General features: G+C 42.9%; 1 protein-coding gene and 1 long non-coding RNA gene across 39 annotated transcripts in view; both read right to left on the bottom strand.

Moving 5' to 3' along the window:
• LOC148684471 (uncharacterized) overlaps nucleotides 1–21,555 on the bottom strand; it is a 662,448-nt gene that overhangs the window by 41,132 nt on the left and 599,761 nt on the right. The window lies entirely within an intron of this gene.
• TCF4 (transcription factor 4) overlaps nucleotides 1–21,555 on the bottom strand; it is a 365,743-nt gene that overhangs the window by 25,231 nt on the left and 318,957 nt on the right. For 33 of the 38 annotated variants that reach the window (XR_015946088.1, XR_015946085.1, XR_015946086.1 and 30 more), the window contains 2 exons: nucleotides 19,912–19,988; nucleotides 14,127–14,330 (listed from right to left, as the gene is read on the bottom strand). Coding sequence is in view for 27 of the 38 variants with exons in the window: in XM_035100880.3 (XP_034956771.1) it covers nucleotides 14,127–14,330; nucleotides 19,912–19,988 (281 nt within the window). In the remaining 11 variants the exon portion in view is untranslated. The remainder of the gene's footprint in view (nucleotides 1–14,126; nucleotides 14,331–19,911; nucleotides 19,989–21,555) is intronic. The other 5 variants (XR_015946087.1, XM_060280354.2, XM_060280355.2 and 2 more) reach the window with 1 other exon arrangement.

Genomic DNA, 21,555 nt, shown 5'->3' with positions numbered 1-21,555 from the left:
CCTCGGAGGTGGCCTCCCGCTGCTGCCGTGGTCCGCTTGGCACTCCTGGGCCCTTGGAGAGGCTCTGGAGGGGGGCGCTGGAGGGACCTAGCGCCAGATGGGCTTAAGACGGCCCTGCATGTACATTTCATCAGCCGCTGCCCTAGCTTACACATTTCTGTACACATTACTTGGCTGGAGAACTTCACTGCAAAATTCGGAGAACTGTGAATTTTGAAAAATTGATGTGTTTTGGTTCTCATACTGTTTCAGGAAGTGAGAATTAAGTAGGATTGCCTATAACAGTGATGTCCAACTGGTCGACCACTATCGACCAAATGATCGCTGTCGATCATGGTTGATCGCGGTATCCCTATCGATCGCTGGAAGAAAATAACAATGGATTGAAAGTCTCCGCCCCCTGCTGCCCTTGCTGTGTTCCTTCATTGCGTCTAATGGGCTGTCTTTTTTGTCTGTTGCCAACGAGTTGTGATACGGAAGTAGGCTTTATCGCTGCATCTGCTGTTGTTTTTGGTGAGTGATTTAATTCCCCCCCCAAAAAAAGCTCAGCAACTTTGGCTTCTCCCCCCCCCCTCCAGTTTTTTTATACTGGGAGTAGATTGCAGTCTCTTGGGAGTTGGATGTGCCTGGCCTATAAAATCCAAACTGAAATGAATTTCTCCCAGATCCCTACACCCAGGTAAATTGCAAACCAGATCAATGGATAAACAAATCTCCCACTACTGAGTGCCACACAACACCTTGACCCGAATCAAAATTTTGTTGCACTTTTAGTAATCTAGAATTCAGAGTGGGTCTCGTACATTCATAATCATGTGAACAGATTGCCAATATTGCTTTGATGTATAGCATAGCCTTGATGTGTTCAAGGTGGGCATCATAATTATATATGAAAATATATATGAAATTCAGAGGCAGTGTGCCTCTGAATGCCATTTGGTAGGAATTACAAGTGTATAGAGCGCAGTTTGGCTCCCTATAGGGATCTGAATGGCTACTGTGAGTACAGGATGCTAAACTAGATGGGCCATTGGGCTGCTCTCCCGACTCAAGCAACTTGCTTAAAAATCGAAAAACTGCACCGCTAGTTGTTCCTCGCAAATAGAAGGGGAAGAAATGGAGGCAGTGAGAGATTTTACTTTCTTGGGCTCCTTGATCACTGCAGATGGTGACAGCAGTCATGAAATTAAAAGACGCCTGCTTCTTGGGAGAAAAGCAATGATAAACCTAGACAGCATCTTAAAAAGCAGAGACATCACCTTGCCTACAAAGGTCCGTATAGTTAAAGCTATGGTTTTCCCAGTAGTGATGTATGGAAGTGAGAGCTGGACCATAAAGAAGGCTGATCGCCGAAGAATTGATGCTTTTCAATTATGGTGCTGGAGGAGACTCTTGAGAGTCCCATGGACTGCAAGAAGATCAAACCTATCCATTCTGAAGGAAATCAGCCCCAGCCCTGAGTGCTCACTGGAAGGACAGATCGTGAAGCTGAGGCTCCAATACTTTGGCCACCTCATGAGAAGAGAAGAATTCTTGGAAAAGACCCTGATGTTGGGAAAGATTGGGGGCACTAGGAGACGGGGACGACAGAGGACGAGATGGTTGGACAGTGTTCTCGAAGCTACGAACATGAGTTTGACCAAAGTGTGGGAGGCAGTGCAAGACAGGAGTGCCTGGCGTGCTATGGTCCATGGGGTCACGAAGAGTTGGACACGACTAAACGACAACAAAAGTTGTTCCTCAGAAAATGCATTACTTTGCTAAGTTTTTAAATATGTTTTAGTCTAGGTTAATAGTGAAAATGTGTGAAACGGTTAAAAGACTTGATTGTCGCAGGACTGGAAAAGATTTTTTGCCTGAACTATTGGGCAGCCACTACCAATCAGGGGACGCATTATTGAGCCAGATAGATCAATGGCCTGGCAGTATAAAGGAGCTCCCTCTATATTGTATGCTATAACTGAGGTGAGACACTTCAGAAAACCAATCCTGGTCAGCCTCTTTTTCGTAAGAAAAACTGGGCACCTGCAAACAATGAAGATAGAGATTGTCAAGCATATAAAGCTGTATTGCCAAAGCCGCTCCTGACTAATGCACGTTTGGAAGAATACAGCCAACCAAATAAAATAATGGCAGGTCCTTATGCACACCCTATTTAATATGTTTTAAATGATGACCATTTAAAAAAAGAATCCAATTAGAAGTGTTAACGAAAAAGGAGGGGGGGGGAGATGATGGCAAGCAGTCCACAAGGTGATGTGTGTTAACATGAGCCCAACACTGTCAAAATGTATAAGCTGGATGGAAAGCAGGTTTGTGCACAGCTCTTATAAACTTCCATGGCTAAGGAAAAAGGGAATGACGAAGGACACTTCCAACAGAATCGGGTTCTCACACTGTGTGTGCATGTTATTGGTCCGAATTATTCACTCTTATTTAACTGTGCTCAAAGTCTTTCATCTCCATGCTATACAATAATAGTTTCCATATGACTGGTGGCTTAGCTATAAATAAGATCAAAAGCAAAAGAAAGGATTTCATAGTAACCCCGGGGGGGGGGGGGAGAGAGAGAGAATCAGTATGAGCAGCATTAAATCAAGAAAAAATAGCAAAAGTTTAAGAGTTTTCTTTTTAATACAGAAAAGCACCACAGAGTAATAAGCAGCTTTCCAAACAGCTTATGAAAAAGGCATTCTGCAAGTGGTCGTCATATGCAAAATCCATTTAAACGTAACCAAAAGTGGCAAAGCAGAAGTTTGGCTTTCAAAAGAGAGAGAGAGCGAAAGAGAGAGGTGCAGCGCCACGTCTTAAGTAGAGGGAGCAACCAGCTATAAACAAGGGGAGGGGGAGTTATGCATGTTTCTGCATACAGTAAGAGAAGACAATATGGCAACACTCCACTCATTTTTCTATGCTCTTCCTGTTCTGTTCTTTTTTAAAAAACGGGGGTGGTGGGGTTGGATGATCCAGTATTATTGTCATTATTATTGAAAGAATTGCGACACTGCTCAACTCGGGCCCTTGAGCTCCGCACAAAAGGAAGTTTTATTTGGCTTCACATGTCCACTCAATGGGAAGAGCCAACTTCTCAAACTAATTTTCTTCTAGAGATGCAAAAACAACAATGCTAAGCTCCATCCCCTACTGGACAAACAGATGTTAATAATCCACGGGAGGGGATGCAGTTCCTTTGTGCCTATAGGCGGCTAATACATACACTTTTGCAGCGTTTTAATACATCTTCTTGCCCTTTGGGAGGCTACCTTATGGGGACTGCTCCCTCTTTCTCCCGCCGCAATCACACACTTACTCTTCTCCCTAAGCACCTAAATTGGCTGATTTGGCATTCTTTGTTTAACCCACAAGGTGGAAAGGAGACTGCGGTGCTTTAAAATGTGAATCGAGCGAAGCATGGGGAGCAGCAATCGGCACTGCCAATGAAATAAAGTCAGCAATGATTTCCTTCCTACGGAGATGATTATTCATTTTACATACTGGCTGAATTTGGAGGCGCTCAAGATCCAAAAGCTACGGGATTAGGAATATTAGCGTTTAGCTGTATGTAATGGCCCTGCCAGCGCAACCCACAGAGTCAAAATAAACAGTGAAATGGGGTAGGCTGGATGCCTTATTCTTAAGGAAAAGAAGAATATATTTCAAGAGACACATGCAGCTAGCCTAGTCTTTCCCTCTTTCTTCCCCACTTGCGTCTAAGCACCTGTTGAATGGTGACCTCAACTCTACACCTCAAGATTCAGACGTTTTACAAAACAGCTTTTTAAACAAAAGACAGCTGTTTCTCATCTACGCTACAGGGGAAATAGAAATCAGGGCAGCGCTGGAGAAATGTTACCCAGAGACTTCCTTTTCTCCAATAACTTTCACACACCCAGCTGCACAATGGAGCCATCCATGTGTGGAAAAGCAGGGAACACAGGCTAATGCTAAATTAAAACGTGGAAACCAAATACTACTGTTTTAACAATACACCTAATTAGTTAGTTTCAAATGAATGAAGCCATTGTATTAGGTTTTTGGTTTTTTTAAGTGTCATTTTATATAATGTCTGGACCCCTTGCTATCACCGCTATACTAAACATCAACACTATAGTTCAAAAATGATTTTAAGTGTGTGATATAATTATACAGAATTTGTAACGCTCACAAAATTAGATAGGCCTCGGACATTATATAAAATGCTTTTAAATGATTCAACAAGATGTTTTATTGTTTGTGGAAGAAAACCTTTTTTCAATTAAAAAAAAAGCAATGTCACAATACCTTTTTGCATTGTTGTGATAATGCTAAATGTGACAGAGTTAAGCAATGTATTCCTTTTACTTAGTAAACAAGGCACAGCCTTTAAGATGATTTTAAGTTGTTCCCCTCTTTTTATACAAATGCCACAAAACAACTGCTACTTTATTTCCTAAGGGCGGAAAATTCCACGAGTTAATCTAATTTGGATGTTTAAAAAACACACAGACAAGCATGTGGTCTTCCTGTGCGCGATCATGTGAAGCAAACAGGCAAATTGACAGCAGTATCCCCCAAACATAGCAGGCTGGATCCAAACGTGCCTTTTCATGAATGAAATGCACCCTTTTGTTTGCGGAAGGGGCTCAATGCAGTGGAATGGGAAGTTAGGGGTAAGGGATATTTGTGTGTGTGCTGGTTTTCCCTTCTTCCTTGCAGCGCATCCTATGCTGTTTACGAAAGTTCCACAACCCACCAGCACAGATTTTTAAGGATGCAGGGAGAAGATGCAAGTAAAATCTTGGAGCTCCACTCACAGAATTTTCAATCGACATAATAAGCTGTTTCGCACATAAAACTATGGCTTACTGCAAATGTACAGGTTCCTCCTCTGGTCCTGTACTGCCATCAGGAAAGCCATGGTTTGGCTTAGTGTGTTGTCTGAACCTGGGCTTGTGGGTTTGTCATGCTCCAAGCCATGAGTAGTTGCCAAGACTTGTTCTAGGGCTTACAGCTTGTGGTTTGTCCAGGAGGCCAACAAAGAATCTGAATTCGGACAACATGCTAAGACAAACCACGGAAGGATCAGGCTCACAGGAGAAACAAAGCAGCTGCAATCCATCTGTGCTAATCCTGAGACTCATTTAGTGTTATGTGACTTAGCTCACAGCAGGAGGACTGGGGAAGGAGTGTGGTGGCTGCAATCTCATCTCTGGGAAGCCCTCATATTTGTGTGTTATATAGCACGAAGCCATGGTTTGCTTCAGTGTCATGTGCAAACCAGCTCTCTGCTTCTGCAACTCAACATTTGTTGCACGAGCATGGAAAACATATACCTCACAATTCCACTGCTAGTGTTATCATACAAATGCCACTTTGCCAAACCCTCTTTAAACATCTCTAAACAAAATCGTCCAATATTTATACAGTGACAGGAGCTGTCTGAAGTCAGAACAACGGCTGCCATGTCAAAAAAGGCATTGTCAGCTTGCTAACCACAATATTCTCTTTCTTTAATGGATTTCCCCAAAAAATATGGTGTATTTGAAGCCCTATTTTCACAGCATATCCTGTGCAATCATGGGCAAACATCCATGTTGCAGGTAGATCAGTTTTTATGTTACATAGACTACAAAGCAAAGGCCTGGACTAGTTGGGTGCACCTAAATTATTTCACTGACTGAAGCCTCTCGGAACACCTTAACTTGATTCCTGGGATAGTCTCTTTCAAAAGCCCTCACCTCTTATATCTGATGACAGGGAACTGTTCTGATTCCCACTGGAGAGAGAACTTGCCCAGCAGAGGGCAAGGTAGCATTTTAAGAATCTTGACATATACGGTTCAAATTATTTGTCTATCTAGTCCAGTAGACAGTGGTTGGCAGTGGTCTCCAGGGGCATAGGCAGAGAGTTTTCATATTGGCCTCCTTTGCACATCACAGTAAGCCCTAGTTAATGGTTCACTGTATACACACTGATCTCGTGAGCTATGCTCCTCTCTGCTTGCACCCTGGAGAAACAGAGCATCGTCTCTGGCTTTGCATTACGGACCAAAGAGCACCATGGCTAGAAGTGGTGGTTTGTTTGGAGTGGGGGGGGGGGACACAATCCCCAGTTCAGACATAATCTGAGCCAGAGATGACGGTTTGTTGCTCCTGCACAGAAGTGGAGTTGAGAAAATCTGGCTACCCCATTTTATATATGGAGAAGACAGAGTCCTATCCTGGAAGCCCAGCTGCTATAGGCCAGAATCAAGAAGCTAAAAGAGTCATGCTTTTGGGGACTAGTGGGCTGCTTTCTTTCGGGGGGGGGGGGGAAGAGACCCACTTATATGAATGAGTCTTTGGCCTGTAACTCCTGCAGTCTTTTTGAATGGCCTTAAGTTAGTTAAAGTTTGTTGAAACAGTAAAAACCCACCATCTAATGATCTCTTTGGAATCCCACGCCTGACTCCACTACCAAGGTTAAAGGAATATCTATACACGTCTAGCTGATGACTGTAGTACAAGCTATCATTTATTCTGATGAATGGAAGTTTTCACTTGAGATTTTTTAAATAGATGCTGGTTGGCCATCTGCCAGGAGTTCTTTACCTATGATTCCTGCATTGCAGGGCCTTGGACCAGAACGCACTGCCATCATTGTACGTGGGACTGCTTTTAGAAATTCATAAGCAGAAAAGGAGGCAGGTCTCTAAATCCAGAGCGCTCAGAAATCTAAATTTGGACTGTGGGAGCGACAACACAGGCGAGAGAGAAATGGAAGAGCAAAGGGCGAATGTAAGGAAATGCAAAGATTGCAAATGGTAAGCTTGATTACTACGGCCGAAGGGGAAGATTTAAGCGGCTAAGGCCAAAGCTCCGTGGAAAAGGTGAGTTCCAAAGATGAATCGGCAATGGCAGGAGAGAACCAGCACTGCACACATGCCCTCTTTTTTTATTAATATTATAAGCTGTTGTGGTTCTTCTTCCCATGAGCAGTAGAATTCATATAGGAGTGTGTGCTGGTTATTTGATAAGAAAAGACTTCTGGAAAAATAACTTGTGTTCTGGACCACGTCTCAGATTACTTTAAGTGTACCCCCTTTCCCCACATCCCCCCAAAAGGTACAAAGCTGACAAAGGAAGGTGTACAGTGGGCAGAGCAGCTCCCAGCAGCACATTCTGAACAAGTTTCCGGTCCATACCTCCCACTGCTACTTTATTTACTGCAGCTGGCCAAAGTTTTATAGCCTGTTTCATGTATTAAAATTCAAATGTGGAAAACATTACCAGTGTCCTCCTTGATTTTTTTTTATCCCCCCCCTTTCAACTTCCTTTTCAGTGTGGAATGTATCAAATGGTCAAAGGCTAACTTAAGACTGACTCTACTCAAAAACTATTTCCTTTGTTCTTGGTGTTTTTCCTTCAAAATTTAGACCAGTTTTCCAGAAAGAAAATAGCAGCCCTGGTGCTTTTCTCACAAGCAACAGTTTCAGACAATGAATAATGCTGTCTACGAACTACCAGAAACTGGGGTTCTCTGTCCCCTCCTGAAAGAGGAAACAAAGAGCGGCATTTGCAAAGCCTTCACTAGCTTGTCTTTGGCAGAGGTTTTTCCCCCCTGCTTTTTGGTCTTATTTCCAAAAGAAATTGCCTGCCCGTCACTGGCGTTACTGTGTTAACTGTACTTTGTGCCTGAGGTTCATTTATTATTTTATAAATTTCACATAAGCAAACAGGAACTTGAGATCAACGGCAAAATCAACACACGAGTTTCATACTTTACATGCTGCATAACCACCATTTGATAAAGAAAGCAAACAAACCAGAGGACAAATACCTGCTCTTTCATTGCAGGGAGCCAAATTCAAGGGTCAGATATTTCCATCAAGAACTATATGCCGAGCTGACATTTCTGGCCGCCCTCCCCCCGCCCCCAAGTCTTTCCCTAGCTACATCTGGCATATAAGAGAGAAGTACATATTTATGGAACAACTCTCTCTGAAGTGATGCCCTGGGTGGATGTTGCATCAGTTTAACATATGCAAAGCAAAAAAGGAGAGAGAGAGAAAAAAGCTACCCAAGAAGTCGGGGGGGGGGAATGGAACCTCTCTTCTCTCTCTTGATTGAGAGCAGATATACAGGAATAGTTGCAAGTCACAGATCTGGCATTTAATAGAGCCAGATTTCTTCATTAAAAGCAGTATTGTTTAAACACGATGTGGTATGTGCTTGTGCATGGAATCACTTCGTACAAACCCAAATCTTAAGATCCTATGTATCCCAGGGGAACCTAATACATCACCAGAGGGCAATCTATATTACAAACCAGAATTTCCTTTTTTTGTGTGAATTATCAGCAACTACGATACAGAAACAAAATCGTGCCTGGCTCATGATATTTTTTATTGGGGAAAGTCAGGAACGAGGATGCTGAAAAAGCATCTTTCCAGCTTCCTGGTCTAGTGGGTAGACTATTTCAAGCAAGCGTTTATGTAGTTATCTATAAATTCCTATGGTCTACTTCTAGCCTTTAATAATACAGTGCTCAAAACACCATTGCTTTTAACTTTACTTTTAAGAGCCAATGTCTGCAGAGTTCCTTTGTTTAAATGGTCCTTCTCTCCGCATTTTTAATGACAAACAAAACTCAGTGGTAATAACTGCCATAAATCCAGTGCCTTTCATCTTGATTTGAATTAGGAGGCTGGCTACATACAGCAACACTGATTTGTAAGCATTAAACCTGGGCAAAGAGTATTTCACCAAGAGCAGCTGGTCCAAATCACATGTTTTTAAAGGGGGAACTGGAATAATGAGTTCTGAATGTAGCCCATTGCTGTACTGTTCATACACTATAATTCCTTGCAGAGAGTTAGTCCTGACATTTTCCAGCTTTGCCCCTAAACTGCTAAGATCGGGCATAGGCAACCTTGGCTCTCCAGATGTTTCGGAACTACAACTCCCATGATCCCTGACCACTGGCCCTGTTAGCTAGGGATCATGGGAGTTGTAGTTCCAAAACATCTGGCGAGCCAAGGTTGCCTATGCCTGGCTAAGATGCTACTTCACAACCCAATACATGCTTCCCCTGGCTTTCTTTTTGGTGCATACAATCTGGACATGGACTTCTGGCCCGAGTGATAGATCAAACTGGTCCCTATTGTAGGATCTTCTGGGCTGGCTTCCCATTTTGGCAACACTCGTTTAGAACTCTCAGCAGACATGTCAAGTGAAACACATGCAAATTCTCTGGGACTGAGTACAGGAGTAAGTGCACAAGAGAATGCAAACCATTCCATTGGACATTTTACGTTATTTCAGAGCTGTAGAGTTTTACAATGACATTTGCATGTGTCTTGTTATTCATCACAGAAAGAGAAGTTAACCATGACAAGATAACCATAGTCTTCAGAGCTTACTGAATCAGATGCTCCTTGTCTGGAAAATATCAGCAGTGCAGTTTTTTACCATGAAAGCCAGATTAAAATAAATTGTTTAAAGGAAATTGACACATTTGGATCCAAAACACGAAGCTTGGAGAGCTATGATGGAAGAATGGAATCATAGATTTTTCTGGCTCCTATTAGATATGGCCTCAGGTAGAACTCAGGTCACAATTCAAAAATACATAATATTGAAGTAGTTTGCCTAATGGACCTAATTAACGGATGTTTTTGTTTTCTATCAAATTAAGTCTCCCCTCAATGGGAATGAACTGGGAGCAGTACATTTTTCAGGGGTGAGTACCTAGTTTCTGCAATAAAAAAGCAGGTGTGCTTTCTTAAGACATTTGTTTGCTTTTATTGTCAAATGGTGATTAAAGCAGCACATTAAATCATTGTGTTGATTTTGCCATTGATCTCAAGTTCCTCTTTGTCTTTATGAAATTCATAAAACAACATGTATTTATGGGATGAACCAAACAGTGGACTCTGCCACAGTATTTGCTTACGTGTACATCTTTCAACCAGACCAAAAAATCTCACAGTATGTTCCTTGGGTTTCGACATGGGGAAATCTATCAACTACCTTTCGGATTTTGTACTAAAAGGCAGATTTCCTGCCGTAACTAAATTTTCCACAAATGACCATCCAGTCATTTTGATGGTTTTGACAGATGTGAGATTGCTGGTTTAGTTCATGTCAGAAACTGTAGTGCAATTTTATACCTGATTTTAATTATACTTGGTTTTATTCCAGTTATGCTGGAGATTGTTTGACTGTCTCTGACAGTCTGCAAACTCTTTACTGTGCATTGTAATGGTCAATTGGATAAACAATAAACCAGAACTTGACTTGACAAACACCAAAATGAATGGAATTCAACATTGTGCTCCTCTGAATGCTTCATCGGCAAAAGCATTTCATCTTGCCAGACAGAACGACCCCTCCCTCCTGTTCCCATGCTGTTCTAGGGTTTCTCCTGACCCCTCCTCAATCTAATTTTAGGGAGCATGGGGTGGGGGAGTCCCACTGAAGAAGCTGAAGTTCCTGCATGGGTTTCTTCTGATGGCATTCATTAGTTGAATCCCACTCAATGATATTTGTGAAAGTAGGCACAACCAGTTTAGTCTCATCTTATAAAAAAGGTTTTATATTTGCTGACTGTCAACATCTAAGTAGTAATTATGATTGCCTGAGCTGAGCTTATATACATTCAACCACTGATTATCTTGAATAATAGAATACAAAGATAACACAGAAAATAGTAACTTTGAAAATTATTCACAATGAAAGTAAATGCAGACATGGGAATCTGTAAGAGGAGTAGGATTCCTGAACTAAAGGGAGTGGAGGAACCAGATTTAGACAATACTCCTATAACCACGCACCTGGGAGTAAGCCCCATTCAATTCAAACTACTCTTCAAGTGTGCAAAAGAGGGCGACCAAAATGATAAAAGGGGTTCAAACAACTTCCTTATGTGGAAAGGTTGCAACATTTGGGTTATTTAGTTTGGGGTGGGGAAGAAGAGTAAGGGAAAACACTACCGATGTAAAATTTAAGCATGATATGAAAAAATTAGCTAGGGAAGAGGTTTTCTACCTTGCTCATAACACTATAACTGGCATAACACAATGAAGATGAAGATCAGGACAGAGAAAATGAAGTTCTTATTCACACAGTGCATATTGGCTGTAAACTTTAAAAGGGGATTGGAAAATTTCACGGAGGATAAGGCAGTGTGCCTCCGGATGCCAGTTGCTGAGAATCACAAGTGTGATGAGTATTGTTGTGCTCAGGTCTTCCCTCTGAGTTCCACTCTAGAAAGAGAATGAGCTGGACTAGACAAGGCTTTGGTCTGACAAGAGCAGAGTCCTTATCAGAATTGATGGACTAAGGAAATTTCCTTACCTTAAAGGAGTATTTCTCCTCACTACTTGAACAGGGTTGATGGATAAGGGACTGGTAGAAAGATTTGTGTCCTAGCAGAAGCTGACACAGAAGCTAAAATCTGAAGCTGCTTCATATCATGTTTTAAGATTAGCTAAAGGACTGCTTGTTACAGAAGAAGTGGCCTTGGAGACTGATCACTGTTCTATCAACCTCAGTATTATCCTTTTTTAAAAAAACAAATAAATAATTTTTATTCAATTTTCCAAATAAACAAACAAACAAAACAAAAACAAAAACTTTTTTAAAAACAATTCTTCTTATATTCACCCATCTCATTTCATTTTGCTCTGCTGAGCTTTGACTTCCCTCCCTCCCGTCATTCGGCTTTATTTCTCACTCTTATCTCACAGTTCCCTTTTACCCACATTTTAAACCAGTTCGTAGGATTTATTTCAGTCCTGCAAGTGTCTCTATAAACTTCTACAGTTCTTCTCCATATAATCAATGAATTTACTCCATTCCCTTTGGTACTTTGTCTCTCCCTGGTCACGGATCCCGCAGGTCAACTTTGCTAACTGTGCATAGTCTTATCATTTTCGTCTGCCACTCCTCAATCGCCGGTAACTCTTGTAGTTTCCATTTTTGGGCTAATAAAGTCCTTGCCGCGGTTGTAGCATACATGAATAGTCTCTGGTCAACCCCAGTATTATCCTATACCAATAGTCTTCAACCTTTTCAGATCTGGGCTCTACATACATAGCGACCAACTTCTTAATTTTAGCATATATTTATATGGTGGCAGTACTGCTGTTGCTCTACACCTTAAGCTAGGCTGCAACCTAATAACAGGCTATCATGTATCTGCTGTAGGCGAATGGTATCCTCACTGCCCATTAGCAGCTCCCCAGGGAATCTTTCCCAATTTAACCTGGAAATGCCAACCTGGGACCTTTTGCATGTAAATCACATGCTCTACTATTGGGCTATGGTTTTTCCCCACTGTGAGAAGCCATTAAGAGAGAGGGGCAAATAGTTTCACCATCACCGCTCCCTGCTTCTGCCTGAAAAGCAGAGCGACAGCTATTCCACTATCTATTCTGTTCTGAGACGCAATAACGTGTAGGATATTTGCAGCAAAGTGTGTAGTTAAGTACAAACAAGATTCAGCACTTCGATGTAAAAAAATACTGTATGAAAAGATTAAGTACACCAACTAACAATAAATGTCCTGTCCTCCAATTCAAATTCAGTACTGAAGCATATGCCTAACGTAGGTTTGGTCTGAAATCACATCTCTTAATTGCCTTCAATATGTTGGCTTTGATGGCACATGGGGGGAAAAGTCTATTACATCAAACTACAGAAAGAGGGAAAATACACAGCAATGTGGCAATAATTCCTTGATTTCTATGTAGACTGATGTGAACATGAGGAAACTCCCAAAACTGCAGTTGTGCAATAACTTTACGAGAACTACACAAAATAAGTCAGAAAAATGTGGGATGCTTTCAAGTTCTTCAAAAACTCTTTACTAGGAAAGATGTTCTAAAAAGAGAAGTGTGAGGTGGGTGAGGAAAACAAAAAAATGAAGAAATGTACAAAAAATACGCTGCTGTAGTTGCCAGGAGGTCAGCTTGTAGACTCCATTCAAAGATAGGAGGCTGCAGGCTGAACAAGAACCCCTTTACCCTGACTGTGTGTGTAACAACTTGTCTAATTCAGAATTCTGGAGTTCTGAATTCTGAAAGTGCTGGTTTTGCCCCAGAAAAAAACAAAGTGCTGGATTTGACTGAAGTGTTATCTGGCTCAGGAACCCAATACCTCAAGGACCCTCCCCAGGCAAACCAACCTGAACCCTACAATCATTATCTGAGGCCTTTTTCATGTGACCTCTCCACAGGAGGTCTGGAGGGTGGCAACATGAGAACAGGCTTTGTCAGTGGTGGCTCCCCACTTGTGGAATGCTCTCCCCAGGGAGATTCACCTGGTGCGATTGTTATATAACCTCAAGTGCCAGGCAAAACATTCCTTTTTCTCCAGGTCTTGGGTTTTTAATTATCTATGGACTTTCTTTGTGGGTGGCATGTTTTAATCTCTTTCCCCCCTCAAAAATAAAATTGCCTTTTTGATTGTTGTTGTTTTTTAAAAAATAATATGCTGGTTTTTATGTCTGTATGTATGCACATATATATGTTCCTTGCTTAAAATATTGTAAGTTGCTTTGAGTTGCCATTGTAAAAAGTGACTAATGAAATTCATAAATAATAATAATATATAAAAACAAACAATTCAAAGAATGTTGATTCTACAACTACAAATATATGCAATATGAAAGTAATAAAAAAAGGTAAAGGGACCCCTGACCATTAGGTCCAGTCGTGACCGACTCTGGGGTTGCGCGCTCATCTCGCATTATTGGCCGAGGGAGCCGGCGTATAGCTTCCAGGTCATGTGGCCAGCATGAGAAAGCTGCTTCTGGCAAACCAGAGCAGCACATGGAAACGCCGTTTACCTTCCGGCAGTAGCGGTTCCTATTTATCTACTTGCACTTTGACGTGCTTTCGAACTGCTAGGTTGGCAGGAGTAATAGGTGTCTTTAAAACACATCCAGAAGAGAGCTAAATGATCTTCATAATATGAGTATGTTTGAAAACCAATTAATTGCACCAACAATATTAGCAAGGTATCATGTTTATAAGCTCAGAGTGACTCAAGTTTGCCCCAATTAAATGCCTTTTTAAAAAAGAACAGTGTAAAAAAAATTCTAATTACTTCACTGTTGTAGTAGTTGTTATTTTTTAAGAGCAGTGTTTAATCTTTATAGCTTACCATTAGCGAGTGTCTATTGGCTGAAAGAAGGCCTGTCCCATATCCTGACCCAAGACCTCCCATTGCTCCATTATGAGAGGGCCCTATTAAGCCATGCATGTCGCTATGACTACCGGGCATGGCAGTTGAAGGCCCCACTGCATGATTCCGGAGAACGTGAATAGCATCATCCAGTCTTTCCAAGCGGTCTTCAATCCGGCTTTGCTGTTTGTTTATGAAAAACAAAGCAAGAGAAGCATCAGCAAATGTGAAGGGCCATTTAACGCTTGAGACAAAACCCACAGAGATTAGGAACCCCACATTTTAAAAAAAACAAAATTCTATTGCTTCATGCTAGGCAGGGGAAAGGGGGGGGGGGAGATGGTCTGCTTCTGAATTTGTAGTTACATTATAGACATATTATGGGTTGAATCTAAAGCAACTCCCGCTCAGAGACGACACAGTGAAATTAATTTCAATGGGTACACTTTTAAGCACGACTTTCTCATTATATATATATATATATATATATATATATATATATATATATATATATATACTAGTGTATTTCAGCCCGTTCAATAACGGGCTCTAGAACATCCTGGGGTTCGGAGAAGCGCTTGCGCAGCGCTTCTCCGAACCCTGGGACCTGTCATTGCTGTCGGCGGCAAGGGGACAGGAACGGAGGAGGAGAAAGCGCTGCTTTCTCCTCCTCCGTTCCTCTCCCGCAGCCGCCGACAGCAAGGACACCTCCCAGGGTTCGGAGAAGCGCTTGCACAGCGCTTCTCCGAACCCTGGGACCTGTCATTGTTGTCGGCGGCAGGGGGACAGGAACGGAGGAGGAGAAAGCGCTGCTTTCTCCTCCTCCGTTCCTCTCCCGCAGCCGCCGACAGGAAGCAGAACTCCCAGGGTTCGGAGAAGCGCTTGCGCAGCGCTTCTTCGAACCCTGGGACCTGTCCTTGCTGTCAGCGGCAGGGGGACAGGAACGAAGGAGGAGAAAGCGCTGCTTTCTCCTCCTCCGTTCCTCTCCTGCAGCCACCGACAGGAAGCAGACATCCCAGAGTTCGGAGAAGCGCTTGCACAGCGCTTCTCTGAACCCTGGGACCTGTCCTTGCTATCGGCGGCAGGGGGACAGGAACGAAGGAGGAGAAAGCGCTGCTTTCTCCTCCTCCGTTCCTCTCCCGCAGCCGCCGACAGGAAGCAGACATCCCATGGTTCGGAGAAGCGCTTGCGCAGCGCTTCTCCGAACCCTGGGACCCGTCCTTGCTGTCGGCGGCAGGGGGACAGGAACGGAGGAGGAGAAAGCGCTGCTTTCTCCTTCTCCGTTCCTCTCCCGCAGCCGCCGACAGGAAGCAGACATCCCAGGGTTCGGAGAAGCGCTTGCGCAGCGCTTCTCCGAACCCTGGGACCCGTCCTTGCTGTCGGCGGCAGGGGGACAGGAACGGAGGAGGAGAAAGCGGCGCTTTCTCCTCCTTCCTTCCTCTCCCCCAGCCGCCGACAGGAAGGACGCGCGCACTCTCCCCCCCCCGCCTCCTCCAACCGCCGCTCCTCACGGCCAGGGAGGGTTGTGAGGAGGCCTTCGCCGGCCTCCACCCCGGCGGGAGCGGCGGTTGGAGGAGGCAGAGTGGGGGGAGAGTGCGCGCGCGCAGTCTCTGCTGTCCAATCCCTGTATCCCTGGGGCACATGCGCAGTGACCCAGGGACACACGGGACATCTGGACGCAGGGACAACATGGACATTATTATATAGGACTAGTGGTTTTCAGCCCGTTCAATAACGGGCGCTAGAATCCTGGGGTTCGGAGAAGCGCTTGCGCAGCGCTTCTCCGAACCCTGGGACCTGTCCTTGCTGTCGGCGGCAGGGGGACAGGAACGGAGGAGGAGAAAGCGCTGCTTTCTCCTTCTCCGTTCCTCTCCCGCAGCCGCCGACAGGAAGCAGACATCCCAGGGTTCGGAGAAGCGCTTCTCCGAACCCTGGGACCCGTCCTTGCTGTCGGCGGCAGGGGGACAGGAACGGAGGAGGAGAAAGCGGCGCTTTCTCCTCCTTCCTTCCTCTCCCCCAGCCGCCGACAGGAAGGACGCGCGCACTCTCCCCCCCCCCGCCTCCTCCAACCGCCGCTCCTCACGGCCAGGGAGGGTTGTGAGGAGGCCTTCGCCGGCCTCCACCCCGGCGGGAGCGGCGGTTGGAGGAGGCAGAGTGGGGGGAGAGTGCGCGCGCGCAGTCTCTGCTGTCCAATCCCTGTATCCCTGGGGCACATGCGCAGTGACCCAGGGACACACGGGACATCTGGACGCAGGGACAACATGGACATTATTATATAGGATGATGCTATAGATGTTAAATAATAATAACAACTTTGGACACAACCCACTGTCTTATATATAAAATAGTGACACCAAAACTGTTTCTCTAGTGAACCATGCAAGTTCCGTTCACAAAAAAACAGCTTTCATTTTCATGGGCAAAACAGGTTCATTGATTCCTCATGAACATAACATCTGAAGTACATATGTTACCTTCTGGTTTTGGAGCATTTTGCATCATTCAGAAATGCCTAATTGCTGTGACAATTTAAAATGTTTAAATACACCGGGCTGCAATCCTATATTCATTTATTCCCATGTGGCTCTGTTAATATCAAGTTAAAGTTAGCTAGGTTGTGCCCTGTGACCTACATGCAGCAAGCATTGTTAGGGCCTAATGTTCTCATGCAACCAGAGAAAAGAGTGAGAAGGGACATTTCCGACTGCCACCACCCATTTCCACAGTTACTGCTTTGTTGCCTGTGATGCAGGGGCCCAAATAACTTTCAGAACAACTGCACATTAAACAGGTTTACCGCATCAGTTGCGCAGCTAGATTGAGATTAAAACACGCACACATGTACCATCCCCCCAAAACAAACCCTGGGGTAAGCTATGCCATTCGCCTTCTCCAACATTTATATACAAACCCTGACCTGTTCTTAGGAGCAGCCTCATTACCACTGCATTATTTCACTATCTGGAGCCAGAAAGAGCAGTGGTATTGATTCTTAGGAAGCTGGATGTCTGCCTCACTGGGCTACTTCCAAGGGCCAACTTTCACTGACAAAACGAGGTGAAGCAGTGTGTTGCTTTGCCTATTCTGCAATTCGTACCAGAATTCCCAAGGGCGCTTCTGAAGTGAATCACACAGGCCTGGTTCACAACACGCAAATGTTACAAGCTCCCAGAAAGGATCTCACAGCGCTTACCTGCTCCCTGGTCTTCTTTACTGCCACACTGAAGGAAGCCAAGGTATGCCTTCATGTGCTGTCCGAACTGGGGCTTGCGGTTGAGCCTTCTCCTCACTAACTGCAACCCACAGCTAAGAACAAACTTTGGCTGCAGCTAATGGCAAGTGTAGAGAGAGAGAGAGCATAACCACTAGCCCGAGTTTGGACAACACCCTAAGCCAAAGCTTGGCTTAGCGTGTTGCAGTAGTGAAACTTACTGGGGAGAAGCAAATTGTTTGCCAACTTCCCTATGGAAGCCTGCACCTTCTCATTGTTCCTATGAGCGATATTTTAGCTTCCTGCATCATGTGAATCAGGCCTTTGCAACCTTAGGAAAACTGGGCCAGGCTGATATTAACATACATTGGTACCTCTACTTACGAATTTAATGGGTTCTGAATGCACATTCGTAAGTAAAAAAAAATTGTAAGTCGAATCCCGTAGGAATGCATTGGGAGAAAAAATCCGTAAGTAGAAGCAACCCTATCTAAAAATTTGTAAGTAGAAAAAATCCTATCTAAACCGCATCCAAGATGGCGGACAGAGCTCTATTGGTAAGTAGAAACATTCGTAAGTAGAGTTATTCGTAAGTAGAGGTACCACTGTATTTATTTACATTATTATATACCAGGGAGTAGAGAATTTAGTGCAAGCTATCTTGCATATAGCACTTAATCGTTACCCTTCCCTACTCCATGCCATAAGCTATGTTTTGTTTTTGTTTTTAATTAGTTTAAAAACCTTTTACTATGCAGCATTCTGGGTATTTGGGGTGTGGTTTTGTTATTATTCATTAAATTGAAATCCATCGCTTTTTTTCATGGAACTAGCTGAGGAGTCCTTTGGATCCCTGGCATATTAATGCCTTTTTCTTACCCTCTAACCAGGAAAAAGAGAACAAACTTTGACTATTCTGGGGGGAAAGGCCATTTGCAGAATACTAAGCTATATGTAAAAAAAAAAGAAAGAAATCCAGAGATCTGCAATCTTCATCACTATTTCTTACTGTAACATAATTCTTGTGCTGAGATGACCATGTTAGTTAGATAACCTCAAAGTCAACTTTTTCATACTTGCCGGGCAGTCTATGACTTATGGGTAGCCAAATATGGTGCCCTCAAGATTTTGTTGGACTACTATAATAATAATAATAATTTATTATTTATACCCCGCCCATCTGGCTGGGTTTCCACAGCCGCTCTGGGCGGCTTCCAACAGAAAAATAAAATACAGTAATCTATTAAACCTTAAAAGCCTCCCTAAACAGGGCTGCCTTCATCCCTGACCACTGACCCTGCTGGCTAGGGTTGATGGAACCGGAGGGCACCATGTTGGGTAACTCTTGCATAGGTGAAGGACACCAACCAAAGTTGAACCTCCTCATGAAAAGTACCTACCATGGGAACCTCAATAACATGCTGATGAGTTGCAAAAATCACCCAGTGGCAGAAAGTGGGTTATCTGGAATTTACTTAGAACCAGATGAAAAAAGCAGCCACTAACACAACGCAAATATCTGACATTCCCTCATGATAGCAGCATCACATCTTTAATAGCCAGGTGCTATAAGTCATAATAATTCCTAAGTCGACTAAAATTATGATGCTGAACTTGAGTTTTCCAAGAGTCTGCATTATGTGGCCATTTCTGAAGTCCTCAGTAGTCCTCTGCCCCCCCCCCCCCCCCAAAAAAAACTGGGAATCATTTGTTTCCTATCAGCTTTTCTTTCTTTCTTTTTTTTAGTTTTCCTAGACACTTGACTTTTAATTTTTGTGTGTTTTACACTGCTTAGTTTTAATTCGTGTGATACAGAACTGTGTTTTGCTTTTAATCTAGTTTTCATGAAATTTTATTGAATGTTCTTGTACTTTTATTGCTTTTATGTAAACCACTCAGATTATAATTATCTTAAGTGGGGTTTTTTTAACGAACAAATAAATAAATACATTCGCTATCGCTGATGGCACATCAAAAGTGTTCTTATGCTATGATCCTTTACCTCCCCAACTAAGCTGACAACACAAAAAAGGTTGAAGGTTTTTCTTAATTATATACTCTTGAGTGACTTCTCTTACCCTCCCATTTAAATAAATTCTCTTTATCATTTCTTTAGTATTCCATAATTAGAATCTTCAGTGATTCCACTGTCATAAACAAGTGCAGCATTAATACACAATGCCGCTTTTTTCTACCAAATGCCAGCCTGTCCTTCTTCAAAATTGCACCTCTGTACTATGTATGGCATCCCTACCTTCTGCATCAAAACCTGCATTCTGTGCCCCAATTTTTAATGTGTTCGCTTTTTTGCCACTAGCTATCAGCTAAGAGTGCACAAGGAGGGGGGTGGCAGTATCTACAAATATTTAATGGCTTATGAGTGAAGCTTCACACCACCCAGTTTGGAAACGGTCAGAAAGACTTTGAAAAACCCAAGGACATTGCAAATCACCAGCAAAAGGAAAACCTGTGTTAGAAAAGTGGGTGAGAAATGGAAGAAGTAGACAGCAAATTAAATACTAACACCAAGGAGGTCACCAGTCAAAAACATACCAAAGAGTGTAAGGGACCTTCGTAATTGGGAGATGATGATGCTTGCCCTCCATTCCTAGACCAAACAGCTGTGCCTGCTAATAGTAAAATGGGAGTTACCACCGGAACTATGCAAACAAAATGCTTCTTTTTTAAATAAATAAATAAATAAATAAATAAATAAATAAATAAATAAATAAATAAATATGGAGACATGTAAATGCTTTTTCCTAGATAAGACATACAAAACAGACTTATGGAGAACTTTCAAAATATATGCTGATTAAGGAGAAGAAAAAGCACCTCTGTAGCAAATGTCGACGATACATGCTACAAAGGTTCCCCAGATTAGTCGCTAACATGCAAACTTTAACTGACTGGCGATTGTACCTACTAAAAGCTGCATCGGGAAGAGAGGTGTCACCAATGGAAGCAAGAATCACTCTCTTTAAAAAGTGCTTAAGAGGACTGTTGGACTGTGCCATAATTCTATAAATGGGAGACAGTATCACTGAATCATCAAACCTATGGCAAGCTTCTTCTTCTTTTTTATAAAAAATTAAGAATTCCATTCTTCTGTTCCACAAACTCCATTCATTTTAATGCACCAAATGAAGGGAAGTTGCACTGTGCCTATCTGCACTGCAATTTTCACATTTGGTTACTGGCTCTCAAAAGTATTGAAAGAGGCTGCCTTTTTATTTGTGTCATTCTATTCAGCCAGCCAACCCCTCCCCCCTCCCATTTTTTTTTATTGCTCTTAAGAGTGAAATACAAAAGGGTCAACAGGGTAATGTATCCGTTTCCTAATGAAGTCACACTGAACACCCAGGGATCAAATGTTGTTTTGGAAGATCTTCCTTACAGAATGTGCTTGTGGAGATTAATCATCTGGATATTCACAATGTGACTTTCCCCTTCTATGACACAATTGGCTTTTTGAATAACAGCAGAGCCATCCACATTTTTTTCCCTCTAGACCAGGCATCCCCAAACTGTGGCCCTCCAGATGTTTTCGCCTACAACTCCCATGATCCCTAGCTAACAGGACCAGTGGTCAGGGATGATGGGAATTGTAGTCCAAAACATCTGGAGGGCCGAAGTTTGGGGGTGCCTGCTCTAGACTATCTATGGCATAACTTGACACATTCACTAATAACTTTTAGGATGTACATGGAAGCAAAATCGACAATTTCTAAGTCTAAATTAAGGGATATGTTCTAAATTTACAGAGGTTCATTCGAGACCTTTAGCATAATTATTTCACTCTGGAATATTTATCAAAATGTGCCATTTGGGAGAAAGATAAAGACAACTGTTATCAACCTATACTCTCAAGGTATTATTTTGATAAAAATTATTTGTTCAAAAGGTTCTTCTTTTCTCCTCCATTATATTTATTTAGACTGCTTGATTCTCTTGATTTTGACAGTCAAATCTGTTGCAGGATCTGCTAGTTAAGTGGCTCTGCTAATCCTGTATATGCTTATTTGGGTTATCTGCAGACTACTCAGCATCCACAGTGCAAACCTAACTTCACTTACCCAGGGGTAAGTCCCACGGAATTCAAAGGGGCTTATTTCTGAGTAGACATGCTTAGGATTGCAGAGAAAGCTATCCAATATCATGCACTGCTTTGCCACTGCCCTCCTACCTCCCTTGTAA

This window comes from Zootoca vivipara, chromosome 10 (assembly GCF_965207765.1).
Source record: "Zootoca vivipara chromosome 10, rZooViv2.hap1.1, whole genome shotgun sequence".
Classification (NCBI taxonomy): Eukaryota; Metazoa; Chordata; class Lepidosauria; order Squamata; family Lacertidae; genus Zootoca; species Zootoca vivipara.
Note: the sequence above shows the minus strand (reverse complement) of the source record. Positions and strands in the feature narration are given on the sequence as shown.